Source organism: Pochonia chlamydosporia (assembly GCF_001653235.2).
Source record: "Pochonia chlamydosporia 170 chromosome Unknown PCv3seq00020, whole genome shotgun sequence".
In the NCBI taxonomy this organism is placed as follows: domain Eukaryota; kingdom Fungi; phylum Ascomycota; class Sordariomycetes; order Hypocreales; family Clavicipitaceae; genus Pochonia; species Pochonia chlamydosporia.
In genome coordinates, this window is record NW_019154055.1 from 114,588 (window position 1) to 135,759 (window position 21,172).

Below are 21,172 nucleotides of genomic sequence, written 5' to 3' on the forward strand. Positions count from 1 at the left end.
GTGTGTGTGTGTGTGTGGTGTGTTTTCTCACCCTGAAACCCAATCAAATCCATGTACATGCCCAGTGACTCCCACCCCTGCTATCCTTGTATCCGTCACCTCGTATCACAAGTGCACAGACAAACGATAGCAAAGGCAGTGCTGATACCGGGGTGTCGATAGTATCAGATCTCGTTATTTCGTTTGTCTCTCTGCTGCCGCAGTCCGTTTTTGTCGATTTCTGCACGGCGATCCATCCTGCTTTTTCCTGGTCTCACTAGGAGGATGCTCGCAGACACCTCCAACAACTCCCAAAGCAAAACATTTGTCCTACTCTCTTTCAGATTTTATCATGGTCATTCAGGTGCTCGCAGAGAGAAGAAGATACCTGGTGGATTAGCAAAGCGATCAGACGTTCTCCGATCATCAGGGTCTCGACAACTCTCTTGGAGTATAAGAACATGGCACCCCTCTTGCCCTGCGCTTGTGTCATTTAATCGTTGAATGGCGTTCTTATCTGTGCCTGTCGTGGTCATCGACTTTAGCTTCATTCCCATTTACTTAACCCACTTCCATCCCTAGTTTGTTTTCCCATTAAACCCTCCGGTGTCTTAAGCGCCTCTACAACCCGCCCCGCAGTCATCACCTTCATACATTCGGAAGCATCGAATATAGCATTACATATGCATTACAGTCCATCGAGTATGGGAACTTGCTTGTTGGAAAATGTACTCGACGGTTCGAGGCCCGCGAGAGCGGCGCAGCATGTTGCTTTCTGTCAGCTCGATGAAGATTGGCATCAAGGTGATTCTTCATGGAGACAATTGCACCCAAGAGAACTTTCAGACGACCTCCCTTCCATACTCCCCGGGCTTTTGGTATGCCCTCAAAGCCCACCAGAGTCAACATCAAGCGGCCCGCGATTAACTCTTGAGGGTGAGCTTCGAAACCCAAACTTAGATTACGTGCTAATAGATTGCTAGCCCCATTCCCCAGCATATCTGATGATTGTTCTCCTTTTCCGGACACTTCCCGTTTAGACAGCCCAAGAATCAACTCACTTGTACGGCTTCCTAGTCTCGCAGAATTCGATCTTGGTATTGAAGCTCTTGCAAGATCATATGCTCCTGCTTGCCTTGACACACCTCTGTCGCCCCTCCCTGCCTATGGCGACGCTCTATCCTTCAACACTTGCCTCAGTTTCAAGAATAAGTTCCTCAAGACCACTATGCTCCTTATTACATGAATGATGCCTGCATGCATGACGTCTCTGGCTTAGACGGTTACCGTAGCCCACCTCCAGATGGCCAGAACAGGCATATCAACCAGAAGTACACCACCGAAGAAGGTGATTTCATCATCTATGCCTGGTACGACAAGAAGCTGAAGTGGAAGCGTATTAAGCAAGATTTCGCCACTATATTCGGCAGAACGCCCGAAAGAATCGTGCAAGGCCTTCAAGGTTGGTGCTACCGCATGAACCAGAGAATACCCCTCTGGGATCAAGATGGCTGGTTAATCTTTGACAACGAGGATGCTTTGGGGCCGAAGCATATCAGCATGAATTGCAGTGAAAGAGACACCCAAAACAAGCCTATGAAGCCACCTGGTCTTGTCCAACGCTATCCCGAACGCGCTCTTCATTATTCCTGGGTTGACCCTGAAATGAAGTGGAGGAGAATACATCAAAAAGAACTGGCCAGTTGAAAAAGTCGGCTGTCCGGCCTCGAATCCTTAGAGACGAGAACCAACTTACGGCCAACGATTGGTCTGTACTTCAACACTTCGCGACGATCCTTGGATACTATGAAGATGCAGTCAAGACTCTAGAAGGCGACGGTTTAATCAGGAAACGCAAGAGGGGTTATACTGGTTCATATGGGAACGTTTGGGATGTGATCAATGGGTTTGAATTCCTGCTTGGCAAGCTCGAAAAATATAAGGCGATGGCAAAAGATTTTCCTGACCCCGAACAGTTCAGGATCGGCATAAATATGGCCTGGGAGAAATTAGACAAGTATTACACTATTCTCGACACAACACCGATATATTATACCGCCCTCGCACTCCACCCGGCATACAGATGGGGATGGTTCGAGCAGGCCTGGGTACATAAGCCCGACTGGATCAGATCTGCAAAAAGAGTTCAAGAAGTGTGGGCTTTACGCCCAGTCCTGATTGCGAGATTTCATATTGTGGGGCCTCAATGACGAGCCTGTTGCAAAACGACAGAACAATAACAATGCTCGAAGAGCATTGCGCCGGAGCGCTCTACAGACAGAGCCTCTACTGGACGACGACCACACACAAGCCCAGACACTCCTGACCATAAACAAATTGACATGTGTGTAGTCACCGAACCCCCTCCGCGCGTGTACGCGTCCTTGGCTGAACTCTAGTGCTAATAATCGTGCAAGAGTAGCTCGCCGGTGCCATTGCTGTACGTCCCGCGTCTAATACCCTCGTTGCTGGCTCACGTGTCTTACTGGTTTGTAAGCTGTGTTATTGGCATCTGCCAAGGGCCCTGGGTGCACAGCCGTTCCAGTTTGTCCGCGCGTTCACAACGTTTGACAGTAGCACCACTAATCCTGTCGTTGTGGTCATTTTCGGGGCCGACTCGCGCCGGTGGAACATTTCAGAGGCCGTGAAACCCAACTTCTGAAAATGAATCCAGTGCCCACCTCTCATCCCCGCTGCTGCCACGGTAAATCGACTCCTCATGTGCCACGCAAACGTGTCGAAAGGCATCGAAACGCACCTCCAACAACTCGTGCATTTCTGGCTCGTCTGACATGTGTTGTGACACACCAAGAGGGTCCCGTATGCGACAGGCGCGCGAACAAAACCAAGCCAGCAGTGAGACTTTGTCGCACGACCACCTGGGCGTTGCACTTCGAACCGCACTCGTCTGCATCTGTGCGAAATCGTGACCACGATTCGAGCTTTTAACCTGATCAACCCGACAGCACCCCCCCCGCGTGTCGTTTAGCACCCGCACATGTCTGTCATGTCTGGTCCATGTCGCTCTCTAAGCAGCTTGAGAAGCATTAGCAATTCGTTACCCAAGCCTATCCGCCCACTGTGAGTGGCTCAAGCCAAGCTAAGAAAAGCTGAGAGGACTTGACTTGACTGGCCTGGGCTAGAGTCTGGTAGACTTTCGGACCAAGCGCAAGCGAATGGCTGCACGAAGATGGGGTGAGTTTGGCTGTGGCGCCGTGCAATAAAGCATAACGACGAGAGATAACATGGACCGAACAAATGGATGGACAAAATGAACCACGCCCCAGCCCAAGTGCCTGACCTGACGCCCACGGCACGACAATGAAACCAGTTTGGAAGAAATGCCACCTTTGTATGACAAGAAGGGGAGAAAAGTCTCTCGTTATTTGATAGGGCGCCAAACAGATGTTTCGTTTTCCCTGTCGAACGCTCGTGGATGCCAAGATAATCCATGATCTTTCTCTACTAAATAACTATCGTCTAATTCTCTTCCCAATCAGAGGCTATTCTTCCAATCAACCCTGGACAGGCAGGTTCCGGATACAACTCCTCTGACGCATGGGACTACTTCCACATCAACAGCGTTAGATCCCAAGTCGGACTCAAGACGCGAAAGGGGGACCACATCATCAGTCCTAGCCATCATCTCCTGCCTCACATGTCTGTTGTCAAGCCAGTAGTATTCTGCTGCGCCGTTCACAAGATACGGCACCGATGGCTCCCCATTGAACTCTGGGTGCTCTCCCCGTATGTCAAGCCTCGACCGGAGTCCCAGACAGAGCCGACTCGCTCACAGGATGGGCCCAGAAAGACGTGCGGCAGCTCTGAGAGTTACTGCTTTCAGCAACGCAACCATCCCGCTGGTCTGTGTAGCCCCGTTGGATCAAAGTCACTGGAATTTGGGTTCATGGCCGTTTGTGCTGCCAAGGGCTTCAGCTAACGTCAACTGAGCTCATCACGTACGGTTGAAAGGCGCCACAGCGACGCCAAGCTGGGCTAGTCTAACTTTGGTACCCGTTCTTGATCAAGGGCCATCCAAACTTTGCCACAGTCGTTGTTCCATCAAGGGATTATTACGGTTCCCAGAATTATGATGGTGATGATATGGATAGCCTAGCGTTGGTGGTGCAATTCCTTGGTCCTGGGACTGGACCATGTCGTTTTCATCGTTTCATCTAACGCTTACAACAATGACACAATGATGCACACTGTTGCCGAGACCTGTGGCTTCAATTCCACTCATCGAAGACTTCGCTGTAACGGCCATATCATAAATCTGGCCGTGCAGGCGTTTCTGTTCGGTAAGAACAAGGAGGCTTCTGATGAGGCATTGCGTCAAGTTTCACGGCTGTCCCGCAGGGAACAGGAGGGAGCTGTTGGAAGAGCGGAGACGGCAACTGCCTGGCGGCAATATGGGGCACTCGGTATGCTGCACAATCTTGTGGTGTGGATTCGCTCATCAACCCAGCGTTACCAAGCGTTCCTGCAGGCTGCTGGCCGTATGATCCCGCAGGACAACTCGACGAGATGGAACTCTTGGTATCGAATGATTCATGTAGCCATCGCACTCCGCAAAGAGCTTAACAGCTTTATGGATGATCGTTATTCAGAGAGTGACATCAGATTTGATTACCTCCATCCAGAACACTGGCAGGAGCTCCAAGAGATCCACGATTTTCTACAACCTTTCTATGAGATTACTAAAGACACTCAATGGGACAAGACGTCTTTGGATGAGGTGATTTGCTCCATGGACTTTCTTGTTACGCATTACAAAGCAGCCATGGAGCAATTCCAGCACAACACTACCATGGTTGATCGCATTATGACCAGCTGGTACAAGTTCGACGATTACTATACGCGTACAGATGACACACCAGTCTACGCTGCGGCAATCTTGCTTCATCCTAGCCTCAGAGAAGCACATCTGAAGGAGGCATGGAAGGACCAACCTCAATACATTGGCCCAGCGATTGCGGCCGTGCGCAAGCTATGGGATGATTTCAAGCCGCAGCAAGAGCCAGAAATCGAGGAGGACCTTTCGGCTTACGAGGCATACAAGAAACGGATCTACCAAAAGTCATCTTGCCATGATGAATTCAGCCGATTCATCGAGGGTCCAACGCTGCCAATTGGCGACTCTTCTGCCCTTTCTTGGTGGCTTGAGCCGACGCAGCAAACCTCCTACCCCTCTCTCTATCATCTTGCAATAAATATTTTCTCGATACCAGCGATGTCAGCGGAAGCCGAACGCGTGTTTAGTGGGGCCCGACGTACGGTTTCTTGGGATAGAGGTCGGCTCTCTGCACAGATAGTGGAGTATACGGAGTGCTTGAAACACTGGATTAAGAGCGGGCTCCTGGACCAGCCATATATGATTCCTGAACCAATGGACGCTGAGTTGGATTCTAGAGACATAGAAATGTTGTCTGAGGGTATTGAACCCCGTGTAGTCCCATTAGAATAAACATATGGGCGTTTCGACGGATCGGGAGCTAATTAATCGTTGAATCCGATAATTAATCCTGAATCCGAGGCGGGATTCAGTAATTAATCTGAATCCAGGTTCGGATTCAGATTAATTGATTAATTACATGCCTGCTCTTTACATCTCGAATATCTCTACCAAAAAAAATGGAATCCACATCAAATGAAGCTCAATTAAACCTAGCACTCAAAGGACTTGAAAACAACCCTAAACTTAGTATTCGAGCCGCTGCAAGGATCTATAGTGTGTCAAAGACAACAATTATACGCCGACGTAATAACATACAATGTAGGCACGATATTATGCCGAATTCTCGAAAACTAACAAATCTAGAGGAAACAGAGATTATTAAATACATCCTCGACCTAGATTCGCGGTCATTTCCTCCTCGGCTTAGTGGTGTGCAAGATATGGCGAATCGTCTGCTCGCCGATCGTCACGCGCCTCCTGTGGGAGTCAACTGGGCTTCAAACTTCGTTAGGCGCCGCAAAGAACTCTCTACGCGTTTTACGCGTCGATATGACTACCAGAGGGCCTTATGCGAAGATCCAAAGATAATTAAGCCTTGGTTTGAGCTTGTACGCAACACAGTCGCGAAATACGGCATACAAGACGAGGATTTCCACAACTTTGACGAGACTGGCTTTATGATGGGCGTAATCTCAACCACAATGGTAGTTACAAGCTCAGAAAGACGTGGCAAGCCAAGTTTAGCTCAACCAGGTGACAGAAAATGGGTTTCGGTACTCCAGTCTATCAATTCCCAGGGTGAAGCTATCCCGCCATTCATCATAGCTGCGGGGCAGTTTCACCTCGGAAACTGGTATGAAGATAGCGCGCTACCAAAGGATTGGGTTATCTCTACAACTCATAACGGCTGGACTACAAATGAGAAAGCCGTAGATTGGATCCGGCACTTTGAAAAGCATACTAAGCCTAAAAGTCGCGGCGCATATCGACTTCTTATACTAGATGGACACGAAAGTCACCACTCAACCGAATTCGAGGTATTCTGCAGAGACCATAAGATTATCACGCTTTGCATGCCATCTCATTCATCCCACATTCTTCAGCCATTAGATGTTGGCTGTTTTGGGCCGCTAAAGAAGGCATATGGCAAAGAAATTGAAGGACTTATGAGGGCGCACATCACACACATCACACAAGCCGACTTCTTTCCCGCGTTTTGCACCGCCTTTAAAGCCGCAATGACCAAAGAAAATATCCAAGGCGCTTTTAGAGGCGCAGGACTTGTTCCATTTAATCCAAATAGTGTCTTATCGCGTCTGGATGTAAGGCTACGGACTCCAACACCAGTTGAAGAGGCACCTGAGCTACCAAACCCGTGGGTTCCAAAGACCCCAAACAATCCAACCGAGGCAACTTCACAGACTGACTATATTAAAAGACGAATTAGTCGCCATCAGGGAAGCTCGCCGACGTCAATTTTAACTGCTGTGGATCAGATTACAAAGGGAACATGCGGAATTATGCATCAGGTCGCGCTCTTAAAGGCTGAGGTCAACCAACTTCGGGAAGCAAATGCACTACTAAGCAAGCGGCGTAGAGCCAAAAAAACACGTTTACGTCAAGGCGGTAGCATGACTATTGCCGAGGGACAAGCTCTCCAGGATCAGAATGATGTGGAAGACCAGATACAACAAGAAGATCGCAAAACTCGAGGTCGCAAGCCTCGGGATGAGACGAAGGGACGGCGATGGTCACGTTCCTCTCTGGTGGTGTGGTGGTGATGTGTGGTGTGTGCGGCAAGACTGGCCATAATGCGCGGACTTGTCAGATTGACGTGGAAGCATCTAATGAGGACGATAGCAGTGAAGATTAATTGATTTCCTGTGTTTTGGTTGTTTTTTTGTAGAACCTTTTCAACGAGGTAGGTTGGGGTGGACCGCTCGCTTGTGTGGACCGCTCGCTTGTGGACTACGTTATTGATAGATTCTCAGCCTGGTTTGGTGAAGCTTTTGTGTTGTAACCAAATATGGCAATGTGGCTGTGGGGAATCAGGTAATTTTGCTGCGCCTCTGACTCGAGTTCGCATGGGGGAAATCCTTGCCGGATGGAACAGTTGAACGGGTGAATGCAGGGTCAATCAGGAAGGCACTATGATAGAATTCAGTAGACGCACCATACAAAAGCTACGGACTAGGATCCCCAAAATGTTCCAGGCCGGATCTGTCACGTTATGAGACTCATTGTTAACTGAGCTTCTTCTCAAGATCATTCTTCTTGTTATTCCTGCTTGTTCTCTTTCTCTTGCCAGAGGGATTCACGTCATTTATATGAGTTCAGAAGCACAACTACCAGCCTTCTGATAAAATTCCAGGTGGTTGGCCAGCCTCTCATCTCCTGATATCTATGATTTTATGACATCTAGCAATTACTCCAAGTTTGCTTGTTCTATCAACAGAGGCGGTTTTATCCGACAAATGGACGATAAGCGTCAGCTGTACAAAGACAAAATACAGCGGGCAAATGCCACAATTCGGAACCAGTTCTCGGGAAGAGAATGGCTTGGCCAGCTACCCTTAAATGTCACTCGGTGGGCACTAGACCAACTGGACGAGATCCATAGGCTTATGGAATCAAGCCAAGCATCCAAGAAGATGCTGCCACCTTGCACAGGCTCCACGAAAGCACAATATGGCTTGCCTTGTGCCCACAGACTCTTGGAGTTAGCTAGTCAAGATGAGCCACTAAAGAAGGAAGACTTGGATCCATTTTGGCATATCAAACCATCGCGAGAAATTCACGATTCTCTTCTTCAAATACAACGTCCTCCAATGGGAGTACTTAAGGGTCGGCCACGAAACAACGAGCCATTTGGCAACGAACGCGCAATCCCAGAACAACCACTTGCTCCTCAAGGCTCCACACGAAGTGGTGTCCAGAGCTCAGCGAGTCGAAATTACTGTCAATTCGAACTGGGACCAACTCTTGACGAGGAAGATGCAGCAGACTCACCAGACCAACAACCACGACGAAAAAGGAGAAAGACTGCTGTTTCAGTAACAACTCGACTTACCCGTCAGCATGGCAAAGACTCAGAAACAAGGGTATATCACAACTGAGCAGCATAATATTCTGGAAGTGGAGGATGATATGGAAGTAACGGATCCGCTGCTTACAATAAGGAAGGGAATCGAAAAGGTTGGTGACAGTATTACAGTTGCGTTGGATTAGGACGTAACTTTGGAGAAGGAGCAGGGAAGGTAGCTCAACACTGTACTTTAGGTTATAAATGGTCTCATATTTTATTTTCCATGACTGTGGACGGACTAGTTATTGGAGATATTCGCAACGATTTGCCCAGGTGGCCGATGACGGAGCGCACTGTGGCTGAATGTGGGGGGGGGGTCCGTACGAATTGAGAGTTGGGTGTGTATCAATAGAGACTATCCAGTGATAGATTGGCGGGAGAGTGTGCAATTGTCACGCTACCAGGGAGGTAGTTTTTTAGCATTGGGTGTGTGTGTATTGTGTGTTGTCAAAATCCATCTGTCCTCCCACCAAAAATACCAAGGTACTTCCGCCTTAATTACTATCCTTTTATCCAACAAGTATATCGATTTAAGCGTGACCTCCTTCACAGCAATTAAAACGGCGCTAAAATGGAAAATTGGCTATAGCGATAGTGGCGTGTGGCAGTGCGATCAGGCAGGGGAGAAAAAGTCTCCCCGCCCGACGAGAGCGCACAGAAGATACAAGCATCAATGAATGCAATCATCAGTTTTCGGCTTCAGTAATCGACCACAACCCCTGTAGTAAATTAACTGGGGCATCGTGAATCTAACATCCAGTTTGAAGCCTCTGGACTGGACGGACCGCCTATTAGGAACACTGGATCTAATCCAGCACATCACATTACGGAACTCTTGAGGCTCTTTGTACTGTAACAATTTCTTTTGTACAGTTATTATTGCTCCTTAGATAATTCTCACTTAATATACAATTGGTACCTTTGCTGTCGTCATACCCGTACTCAGCTCGTGTGATGCAACTGTTGTCTGATCTGACACTCTGCTATTCAGGGCTGGAAGTGTGGCTGGAATATGAGGTAAGGCATATGGCACCATGGCGCACCTGAGCACCGTGGCGCAGCTCGAACAGGGCGCTATGCGATCCTCGCGCACCAAAGCGGAGGTAGAACCTTTTCGTTCCTCAAGACACAAGGCGTAAGGTTATCCGCTAGTATGGCTTTGTTACCAACGCAGGATTGCTGACAGGGCTGCACCAAGCCTGCATTATTTTGCCCCCCGTGATATGATGAGACCATAGAGGAATGCATTGATTGACAAGATTGACTCAAGTGTGGCGGCGTAGTGGCGGCGTAACTCTCCCTGGCAGGGTACTAGGTTGAAATCTGAAACCAATGCTGGTTAGCCTGTGGTGTATACGGAAACTGAAAGCAGAATTCGGACACCGAGTCATTATTTACCAGTAACTAAATATACTGCATTCTGAAACGAGATGTGCTGACTAGTAAACGATGTTTGAGGTAGTTTTTTAAGGTATCATTATTTGCCAGTAACTAAATATAAGTTACTGCATTCTGAAACGAGATTTACTAGGAAACAAATTTGAGGTATTTTGGGTGCACCTGTACTTACTAGTAAATTATAGTTACGAAAACTGAATACTGAATTCGACCGCAACAGAAGTTATTTTTTATCAGTAACTAAACATAGTTACTGCCTTATGGAATGAGATTTGATGACCAGTAAACAAGCTTAAGCTATATTTGGGTACAGTATACTTAAGCTTACTGGTAAAGAGTTCTGAAAACTGAAAGCGGAATTCGGGCTGGTGTAGCTGCTGAATAAAGCCGCTACCCTCGATCCCTGTCGGGCTCCCTTTACTTAGACCGTTGAGGACAGCACTGCCAGATCAGGATAGACTTGCCTGGTTCCTTCAATTCATTTCTTCTCCAATCATATACCTTTTGAACTCTTTCGTGGTCTTACGTACGTACACATCCGTTGATTCCGTTCTATTCAGAACGAGCATCGTTCGTGCGAAACAACAATTTGGATCAAGAATCTAGTCCGCCTGGTCTGTTAATCGGAATACATCGAACGGAACTAATTGCCTCGTACCGTGGCCAATACACCACTTATCACCCCTTCGTATGGCTGAGACAAATCCCGATACAAATTTATACATATCATGTCATGCATTACCCGATGGAGGCTGCCAGGACTGGGACTGTGCACTATAATTGCTGCAAGCAGGCGCATCATTTCCGTCCCGAAAGATGTAACTAGCTGTAATCAACTGGGCGCAGAGCCCACGGTGGCAAGAGCTTTGCGATCTCTAGCTATCCGACCTTGCCACTGCCGCTACGAGCGTTCTAGACTTTGGCTATTATTCTTGCCGAGCAGGGATGCGACTCGCACAAATCGCATGAGGGTCAACGAGCAGATTACCTACGTCAATCTCAATTGTGTGTAATATAGGGAAAATTTGTAGCTTAGCAATCTCCTCCTGCCCAACTATTATAAGACAAGAGGAAGCCCGGGAGGGGTAGCTCTGGGGACTTGCCGCTTGTCAATCAACATCAGATGTCAAGTTTCAGATCTCTCCTATCATTTCTTTTATCCAGGAGGGAAGGCGTGGTTATAATTAACCCTCATTAATGCTCCATTCAAAACAAGAGTGCTGAGCTGTAATTGAGGCGAAGTGCGTCTGATATCGCGCAAAATCCCAAATGTATTGACAACGTCAGATTATGCGGTCCACTCATTTGCAAACAAGGCATGAATTTGGCAGGCCATAGGGTGTTCCATTCAGACCAGGAATGAAGTTTCAGCTTTTTGTTAACGTAAGCGAGTTCCGGACAGTATGGTGTAATAACTCCTATGACACCACTATATAAAGAGTTCCCGCTTCCTAGAATCACGGAGAGATATTCCTCTTATATGACAGTGATGTCAATATGATAAGTTACCTTCAAATTCCTTTTACATTAACTTTGTACAGTTCTGCGCAAATCCCCACTTCCCCAACTAGTATGCATTCGGTAATATTTTTCAGTCTCATGGCTTGCGCACTCGTCGCGTCAAGAAGAGTTTCATCCGGTCAGGATGTAAGGCTATACGGAGGAGCTCGTGATGGACGAGTGTTGAACCTCGGCCTACAGGGCAAGTATGAGGCAGCCGAGAGAGAATATGAAAGGTGTAAGAATATAGGTGAGAGAAACCTGTTGTTAGCAATTCGACTACTAGCAACTTACCTGCAGTCCTGTTAGGCCACGTCCGATTCCCCAAACAGTCCCATCCCAATACAACAGTTTGTCTCAGTTCGGAAGAGAAGAAGCTATACGACTTGATCATTGCCTATCGCCAGAAACAGCATTTAGAATCGATTCCCGTCTCTGCCAAACTCTCCCAGGTCGCTCAAACACACGTACGCGATCTTTCCGAACAACATACCTTCGATCTCCAAGGCAAATGCAATCTCCACAGTTGGTCGTCGCATGGAAAATGGACGCCTTGTTGCTATACTAATGATTCCCCCCCCCCCCCCCCCCCCCCCCCCCCCCACAAGGCAGCCACCTGCATGTGGACCAAGCCCCAGGAAATTGCCGGCTATAAAGGCAATGGTTTTGAGATCGCGTATTTCAATCCCGGTGGCGCCACGGCCCAGGGAGGACTTCATGGTTGGAAAATGAGTCCAGCTCACAACTCCGTTCTCATCAACAGTGGGGTGTGGGGAAAATCAAAATGGAAGGCCATTGGGGTTGGTATCTACAAAGGTTACGGCGTCGCGTGGTTTGGCGAGGTGGACGATGTGGCTCCCGAGCTCTGCCCTTAACAGAGTAAAATACTACGTGACACCTTGCACTTTAGAACGGTGGTGCAAGGTATCAAGATCAGGTCGCTCATTCAAAGCAAGCACAATATGCTATTGTCAGATAATGCTGCCTCAGTCAAGCAAACATGCGAGTGTGGCAAAGTGGCAATAGGAAATCGTAATACTGCTGCGTAAGCAGCAGTATTCCAATAAGTATATAATTTCGTATGATTCCATTCCTTTAGATAGAAAATCAAGAGTCTCTCGTTGCCCGATTCACAGGGGATCTTCTGCCCGATCGTCGTCCAGTTATGCAAACGAGTCGTGAAGTGTGACAGGAACCATGCCAAAGGGATGAACCTCGCCGCCGGAGGGCATGTTGTTTAAACCATTAAGGTGGTTCATGTTACCCTCGTTGCCAAGGCAAGCAAGCAGTCTTCTGAGTCTGGGCGTTCTTCTTAACGTGAGCCTGAGGGTGGGACAGGTGGCTCGCTCCGGTTGGGTTTCCACGGCGAATGGAGCACTTTTGGAAGTGGCGCTTCAAAATATCACTTCGAGAAAACGTATCACGGCAGAGCGCACACATGTAAGGGCGGTGGCCAGTGTCTAAATCAAAGCAGTTAGTATGCACAAGTTGCGCGAAATGCAAAAAGGCAAAAGGATAGAAACGGCCAGGTGTCTGCTGGCAGACTTGTCAGCAACCAATATTGATTGATAAGGCCCGTATTGATATTGATATTGAAAATTGGGCCAATATTGATATTGATATTGATATTGATAAGAAACCGGCAACTTCCGCCTCCAACTTAGCGTTGCACAACCTAGGTATATATTACTGTGAAAAGTTGTCAAAGCCGCTGACATCTGTATCATTGTCGCCCTTCTCGACAAGGCTGATAATCTCGTCTTCTTCGCCAGCTAGTACATATAGGACTCGAATAAGGTCATTCTTATTCCAATTCCCTAAGAGCTCTGTCATCTCCACAATCCAAGCACCCAGCCTTGCTCTGTCCCAAGAGATTGTTCGTCTAACACCTGAAAATACACGTTCTGCCTCGTCTGACATTGGCGGGATAGATAGAATGTCAATAGCCATTTTGTGGAGACGAGGATACTCTAATCTCTGCTCTTCTTTGCACCACCATTGTAAAGGCGAACAATTAATCTTATACGGCGATGCTATAACGAACTTCTCAAATTCATCTTCATTGTCGTTCTCCGTGACATCAGGCTCCTGTGCAATCTTCTCAAACTCTGAGAGCTCATGGTTCTCATTTTCCCTTCCATTTACATTTTCTTGAAGTGGCAAATCTTGGTACCTCCCCCAGATCTTTCTTGCTGCGTGAAGCGCTGGTTCACTCCAAGAAGCGGCCCAATTTGAGTCAATGTATTTTTTACGGCGCATGGGGTGGAGGAGGAGAGCAGTTATATAGGCTGGAGCTTCGTCAGAAGATTTGTAATACTTGTCAGGGACGTACCATCCCATATTGATGGAGTTCACCATATGGGAGTTGTGAGCCTACTTAATCTAGATAATTTTATTAGCAGCTTAGCAAGTAGTCACTCATTGATGGCGTACCTTCGCCTGCTCGTAATGTTTAAAAAGTACATCCATTGTCCAAAGGGCTTGATCAAGGGATGACCATTTTGACTTTTGTACAAGGGTCGCTTGAGAGAAGGGCTGTAAGAACTCCAGCGTCATTTCAAGAGTCTCCCAATCCTGAGGCGAGAGAACTGCCTCACCGAGCACTTCATGATGGTTTTGACAAAAGATCATCAACTTCGCTTGCTTCTCCACAGCCGTTTTGATGAGGTTAAACCATGAGTTCCATCGCGTGACGTTGTCAATCCCAAACGCCTTGCTGGCTAAGCTCTCCCATTCGTCTGAATGAAGCGATGAGGAGCGGATGAAGACGGCTATAGTATGGAGCTTACCAAGCGCGCCAATTGAATGCCATCCAGCTTCGTCAGCTTGCCGTTTTTTCTTGCCTTTCCTGCCTTGCTTCTCCCGAAGCTGCTCCCGTAATGCTTCAACGACGGTGAGATCTGCCTCTTCCTTCGCAGCGTCAATAGCAGCTTGGAGTGCTTCGACGGTTGTTGCAAGAAGCAACGCCTCCAGGGAGAGATTGATGGTATGGCCGCAACAACGAATACGGCGCTTCTTCTCATCAAACTCAATCCCCAATTTGTTGAGCTCTTTTCCAATAGCTGCAACACAGGTGTCATTGCTTGAGGCATTATCCCCAACAATATACCCAGTCTTCTCGGCAACCTCATAGGCTTTGATCACTTCAAGTATGTGAGCTGCCATGGTCTCACCACTATGTGAAAAAGCGGCATTGTGGAAGCGCCAAAAGCGCCTTTCGAAGAACGTATTCATTATCGACAAATTGAGCACAAATACCGAGGAATGATTTGCGATTTGGCGATGTCCAGAGATCAATACTATAATGAATTTGAGACCTGGCATTTTGTAGCCGACTCTTGACCAGCGCTCCTAATAGTCCAAACAGTCAGTCTGGAAACCTCAGACTGGACTGTTGGTCGGTCCGTCATGGTCAGACTGGACTGTTGGTCTGCCTGTTATCGTCAGACCAGGCCGTCGGTCCGGTCCGTCTTTGCCAGACTGGACTATTGGTCCGTCCGTCATTATCAGACCAGACTGCAGTCCGGACTGCAGTCTGGACTATTAGTCTAAATCACAGCATATGACTCTGCCATCTACGATTCTACCTCCAAGCTCCCCTAGGCTATCTCCACTGTGTCTAATCCCCCACCGCTCTCCTCGCGTCCCAATGCATCAGAGTGATTAAACCCGGAAGCCGCATCGACATAGCGACACTGCATTCTGCAATTAGCTGACGGTAGTCCTCACGAAGCAAAAAACTCACATCTGATGGGACTATCAAGGCGCTGCTGTCCCAGGAACGTAGGCATTCCACGATATTTAAAGTTTCAGCGTCTATAGCTCCTCGCTGATCGGTTACCGTAAGTTTTAATTTAGAAAAGAGTCGCTCTGTCCCAGAAGACATAGCTGCGATAGAAAGAATGTCGATGGCCATCAATGACAAGCTAGGGAATCGTCTTCGCTGGGCCACCTCCAGCCACCATTTCAGCGGGTCCGGCGTCATCACAACAGGCTCACGACAGTACACTTCGTACTCGTCATCGTCCGTGTTGAAAATCGTCGCCTTCTGCTCATTCATCCACATTTTGTACCCATTTAGTCGTCTCGTAGTTGGCTCCTCTGCTGAGCCTGGTCGAAGAACCGGCAAGTAAGAAGATGACTTGTACGATTCCCTCCACAGCTGCCCTACCCGAGATTTAGCTCTCTCAATCCATTCCGTCTTGTCTTCCCAAGTCTTCTCCATGTATGCCCACTTGAAAGAAGGGTTTAAGACTGTGGCTGCTGAATAGACTGGAGAGTCTTCTGTCAATTCGTAGTAGTCGGCCAGTTTGGCCCAAGCAGTCTCCATCATTGTAGCCAAGTGGGGGATGGTGGTGGCCTCCCTGGCGGCCTCGATGTGGTGTAGGAGATAATCCATGGTGGGGAGAACGTCGGCGATGGAATTTTGAACGCCCTCGTTGGCCATTGTCGCGTCGTGGAATGGTTCCAGAAACTTGTGAATCTCGGCCAAAGTTACCCAATCAGACGGAGTCAGGGTATCCTCTTGTAGAGCAGGCTCTTGCGCGCAAAATACGGTGATAGCTTGCCTGACTTTAGGCCTCAGAGCCCTTTCAACCATGTGGTACCATGAATTCCAACGAGTGTCATTGTCACGCCGTAGCCTGAGGCCATCGGTGAGAACAGTAAACGTTTGAAGCCTCTGGGGGGTCCAAGTGACATAGACCACGATATTATGAAGCTTTCCTATCGCCCCTCGCTTTCTCCATTCCCCAATCTCCTCTTCGGATGGCCCACCATAGGAGCCTGTCGTCCGCGGCCGTTTTCCTATGAGAAATTCCATCACGGCCAGGTTTATGATGTGGCCGGTACAGCGAAGCCGATGGGGAAGAGGGTCGTAGAAAACATCAAACTCTTGCTCCAGTTCGTCCGAGACCTTGTCAATCATGGTGTTCATGTTGCTAGCATTGTCCATCATGAAGTATCCAACTTTTGTGGCGATTCCGTATTCTCGTATGAACTCCATGATGGCTTCGGCCATGTGTTCTCCGCTGTGTTCTCCTTCCAGCTCCTTAATCCTCACCACAAGCGATTGTAAACCGTGATCTTCCGTTACGAATTGAACTGTGAAACCAATGACCCCCAAACCATTCGGCGAAGCCCAATTGTCAGGAATAATGTGGATCGAAGAAAGAGCATTTTGCAAAGCTCTCTTTACAAACTCCTTCTTGTTGTCATAGCCCCATTGTAAGTCGGTCTTAACTGTATCGCCTGACCTTGGAAGGAGATCATCGGCAGCCGGACGAAGATAGCGGATCAAGTCACGAAAGGCCGGATGTTCGACCTGAGCAAAAGGCAGACTGCAAGCTACCGTGTAGCGGCAGTATAGTTTGTCAAGATCAAGTCGCTCATTCAAACCAAGCGCAGTATGCTATTGCCTAAGAGGCAACAGCAATTATCATACTGCTGCCTTGCAGGCAGCAGTATTCCAAAGTCTTTAGTTATCGTATAGATTCCACTCTTTTATGTAGGAAATCAAGAGTCTCTCGTTGCCCGATTCACAGGGGATCTTCTGCCCGATCGTCGTCCAGTTATGCAAACAAGTCGTGAAGTGTGACATCACTGGTTGAGGCAGGAAGCACAGCACAATCGCATATAAGTGCAGTACAAGCTAACACAGGACATGGTCGCGGATGGTCTTACGAAGGCCCTCAACGGTCCAGCCTTCCGGATATTTGTCAAACAAATGCGACTCACAGACGTCTCCAGCCGTCTGCGAGGTAGGCGCCTCGATGAGATACAAGAACAGAGAATCATGGAAGGGATGGCGAGACTTGAACTCTGATTGAACAGCATTCTCCACCGACGCGGCCTCAACTGGTGGGGTGTGTTAGATTGGCGAGAATATGCGACTAAGGCGGCGCAAAATTCATACTGTGACCTGTGGGCTGTCTGGACGAAGGGTAGCGAAGGGCTTCCCCGCCCACAGGAAATTGAAGAAGAAGAAACAAGAATAACATGTTAGATTGGCGAGAATATGCGACTAAAGCGGCGCAAATTCATACTGTGGCCTGTGGCTGTCTGGATGAAGGGTAGCAAAGGACTTCCCCGCCCACAGGAAATTGAAGCAGAAGAAGGAACAAGAATAACATCAGATTCATCAGTTTCTAAATGAAGAATTCCATAATTCATCAATTACCTTGGCCGTGAGCCAAGTAAGGCATCGTAAATCTAACAAGTATAACGATATCGCTTAAGTGCAACAACCTGTAACGGGCGTGGCCCGTGTCTATTCAACAAAAGGGTGCCTCCATATTGTCTATCTAAAACTAAGGAGAAAGGAAAGATCAGAGCTCGAGGCTCGCCTCGAGCTCGTGGTCAAGAAGTCGTTGAGACTAAGCGAGATAACCTAATTACAGACCTGGCAGAGCCAGGTCTCAGATACCGGGCGTAGCCCGTGACACAACCCCATTTTACGGGGTTCGACTAACAAACGTACGCGCTCTCACTCTGCTACATTCTCTCCCAGTTCAAGCTAACGCTAATCTTATTGCCCAAAAAAGAAAGGGAAGATTTCTAGGTTCGTACTTGTATGTAGAAGCCAATAGTACGTACGGTACTATGGTTAAAATACAGTACGTACGTACGTACGTACATGTACTGTAAGGTCTCATCACTGTGAGGGAATCATGTGACGTCCCTGTTTAATGAATGTCTCACTTTATTCTGTAAATAGCTTCAGTCAGAGTTCTCCTTAGGAGTTCTCTTTTCTCCTTGTGAACAATCGTTTTATCCATGCCGCACTCGACCTTGCTCGTGCCCTTGTGCCGTCACCACCACTAATAGCTGGCGGCTGGGACAGTCTATGAATAAAGAAAAGAAAAGTAAAGTAAGGTAAAGATCGAAATCGAAATCAATTCGCTGGATCGACTCCGAAGCCTGCTAACCTGCTAGTTGGCCAGTTTCAGACAATACATCGATCATTCTGTAGCGTTCCATAAGTGATGCGTTGCCATTTACAGAGCATACGACGAAACTTACCATAAACGAAAACCCCATTTTCGTTCCCAATGCGCTCTGCCAGGTTGACATCACTCGGCAGCTCGTCGCCATCGATAGTGCGAAGAACGACACGAAGGATAGGAACTTGGCTATCACCCTCCATAGAAAAGGTGATATTCTTGACAGAGCTGGCGAAGTCTGCTCATACAGGTGGTTAAATGCATGCCGCGAAGAACCGGACATGGCGCGGCATTCTTGTTACACATACCTCGTCCGTCCCAGTGAATAACACCTAAGAGAACAGTTAGCATGATGGATTAACTGTGAAATCAAGGTTCAGTCTGCATATACCCTCATGATTGCCTAGGACTTCGTTGAGGTCGAACTCTGCGTCATTCCATTCACCAGAATCAGTCTGGAGTCGCGCCTTGAGGATGTGATCATCCTCGACGCGGATGTCTTCGGCGCTGAGGTGAAATGACATTGTTTGCGGCAATATCTGATGCAAGGTATTAAAGTCTCTGATCGGTGCACAATGAGAAAGTGGTAGACAACAAGGCCACTTTCGGTCTCGAGCGAATTGTAAAGAAAAGGGAGTGGAGTTGAGGGATTTCTGCCAGCCAGGCTGCAGATATAAGCCAGCAGCGTTGCGGCACACTTATGTAGCAACAGAGTGAGGCATCGGTGTAGCCGTATTAGGTCTACGTCGGGATAAGGAGCTATTGAGACTGCGATGTCAGGAGGCTGTGTGACCTCCGTGGCACTGGTGCAGCTTATAGCTGACAACTTTATGAGGCATTTTAAAGTAAGGCGCAGTAAGTAGAGCAATGCCTCAAACCTCCCCGACATCACACTCTGGACGATGAGTATACGCTGTAGCCAATCAAGGTCGAGCTGCAAGGTTTTCACAAGACATTCACGGGTCTTTCTCATTTCTTCCGAATTTTACTCTTTTTGCCCCCATTTATCACTCTTCTGAGAAGGTTTGCGTCCATAGCAATCACTTTTGGTTACCAGCGCGAACACCCACGCCTCAGGCAGACGAAACCTGCATGTCGTACGGGTTAGCATTGAATGGTGGTGAGAAATCTCTAAATCTGAGACTTGTTCCGATCCCATTCTTAACGAAGCACAAGTTCGTAGATGGTGCCGATGGCACTATCCTCCTCACCAAATACGCTTGATTGGATGATTGAGCAACTATCATGCACAAGGTCCGCGGTGGATCGGGCAACGAGAGGCTCTTGATTTCCTACTAAAAAGAGTGGGATCAAATAATTTGATGCGAAAACCAAATACCCCAGAATAACTAGCCTGTAAGTATAGGTAATTGGCGCATTTGCCTTCCAGGCAACGATATTGTGCTTACTTCGATTGAGCGACTTGATTTTGACGATCCACGCAGCCCGATTGCAGTCGCCAACACGCATCGCCGAAGAAGACAGGGCGGTACGATTGCTCCTAAGATATCCACTGCCCATAAATGTAGGCACTCCTAACGACAACAAACCGAAGGGTAGCAGCCAATGGCAAGGCCACAGGGATCGACAGTCGGCAACCCTGGCACAGCGCTGAAATGTGGCCACGCTAACCTCACGGCCTATATGGCGATCCCCCCTGAAAATTGCTGGACGCCTGATCGGAGTTTCTCAATTAAAAGTATCCCTGTCGCTATTCGGATACCGTTCGACGTATTGCTACGTCTGTTGTGTCAAATATCCTTATTTACCGCTACATTATCCTCGGCTGATTGGAGACAAGCATTAAATTGCAACCGTCAACTTCCCTCCTGTACCAGAACGCACACACAATTCATTACGCCAGGTGGAGACTCCAACAGGGCAACTATTAACCCATGTTACATGTGCAGCGCTTAAACCTTGTCATGTCTGCAGGATCCTCAGATCTAGCTTGATTGGCCAAAAGTCTTCCATCCAACCACTGTAACTGCCAGTACCGGAAAAGACACGAGAGTTGCGCTTGTCCTAAAACTGTCGGATAAGGCTGCCTCTGTTGATTGAACAAGCAGACTTGGAGTAATTGCTGGATGTCATAATATCATGGATATCAGAAGGTGAAGAGGCTGGCCAGCCACTTGGAAAAAATTAGAAGGCTGGAAATAGTGCTGCTTTGCTAAGATAAATGACGTGAATCCCTCTGGCAAGAGGAGGACAACAAGTTTAGGCATACACAAGCAATTGACAGGCTATTGAATTCAGTAACTTTTGTGTAGCAATAAACATTTGGAACCGCAAAACGCGACAAAAACAGTCAATGCGGAGTACGAGGTAAGACACTTATGGCTGCGGGCTGTCAGGACGTTCCACGTGTTTTGGTTCGGAACTTAGCCGGATTCACGCAGGGTTGTCTTGAAGGCGCTGGCATGTGATACTGTCAGATTGTGGCAGTGTCGTAAATAATATAAACAATACGTATAGTGTTGCTTCCACCGCCGTCTTTGGCGGCGGAGCCAGCAGCCTGAGAATGGCTTCAAACGGCGGCTGAAACAGACCTCACGTGAGGAGGCCTCAACACCAACACAGAGGCACGTTATCTATAGCTAGATGAATTCAACAAGCATCAAAAAACCAGTTACAAGTACCCCAAATCCCGTGATAATTATCACCCGAATAGAAGCCTTGCGCTTCCTTATTGGCAATATTGTCAAGATCAGGTCGCTCATTCAAAGCAAGCACAATATGCTATTGTCAAATAAATGCTGTCATTTAAAGGACCATTAAAACAGTTTGGAGAAAGGAAGGGAAAAAGGG

The 21,172-nt window shown here is 47.9% G+C and overlaps 4 protein-coding genes across 4 annotated transcripts; 3 read left to right on the plus strand and 1 right to left on the minus strand.

Moving 5' to 3' along the window:
- Positions 1-662: 662 nt before the first annotated feature.
- Positions 663-1,686, plus strand: VFPPC_18492 (hypothetical protein; the record flags this gene model as incomplete). The annotated part of the gene is made up of 3 exons (XM_022430093.1): positions 663-919; positions 976-1,148; positions 1,193-1,686. The coding sequence occupies 3 exons, from the start codon at positions 663-665 to the stop codon at positions 1,684-1,686; spliced, it is 924 nt and encodes a 307-aa protein (XP_022284910.1).
- A 2,491-nt stretch (positions 1,687-4,177) lies between these two features.
- VFPPC_18493 (DDE superfamily endonuclease domain-containing protein) lies at positions 4,178-7,218 on the plus strand (the record flags this gene model as incomplete). Its single annotated transcript, XM_022430094.1, has 2 exons — positions 4,178-5,414; positions 5,801-7,218. The coding sequence occupies 2 exons, from the start codon at positions 4,178-4,180 to the stop codon at positions 7,216-7,218; spliced, it is 2,655 nt and encodes an 884-aa protein (XP_022284911.1).
- A 4,274-nt stretch (positions 7,219-11,492) lies between these two features.
- VFPPC_18494 (hypothetical protein) lies at positions 11,493-11,729 on the plus strand (the record flags this gene model as incomplete). The annotated part of the gene is made up of 1 exon (XM_022430095.1): positions 11,493-11,729. One exon carries the CDS (start codon positions 11,493-11,495, stop codon positions 11,727-11,729), a length of 237 nt encoding a protein of 78 aa, XP_022284912.1.
- A 3,290-nt stretch (positions 11,730-15,019) lies between these two features.
- Positions 15,020-18,885, minus strand: VFPPC_12107 (transposase-like protein; the record flags this gene model as incomplete). The annotated part of the gene is made up of 6 exons (XM_022428808.1): positions 15,020-15,115; positions 15,166-16,766; positions 17,103-17,276; positions 18,441-18,599; positions 18,670-18,693; positions 18,753-18,885. 6 exons carry the CDS (start codon positions 18,883-18,885, stop codon positions 15,020-15,022), a joined length of 2,187 nt encoding a protein of 728 aa, XP_022283893.1.
- Positions 18,886-21,172: the final 2,287 nt, after the last annotated feature.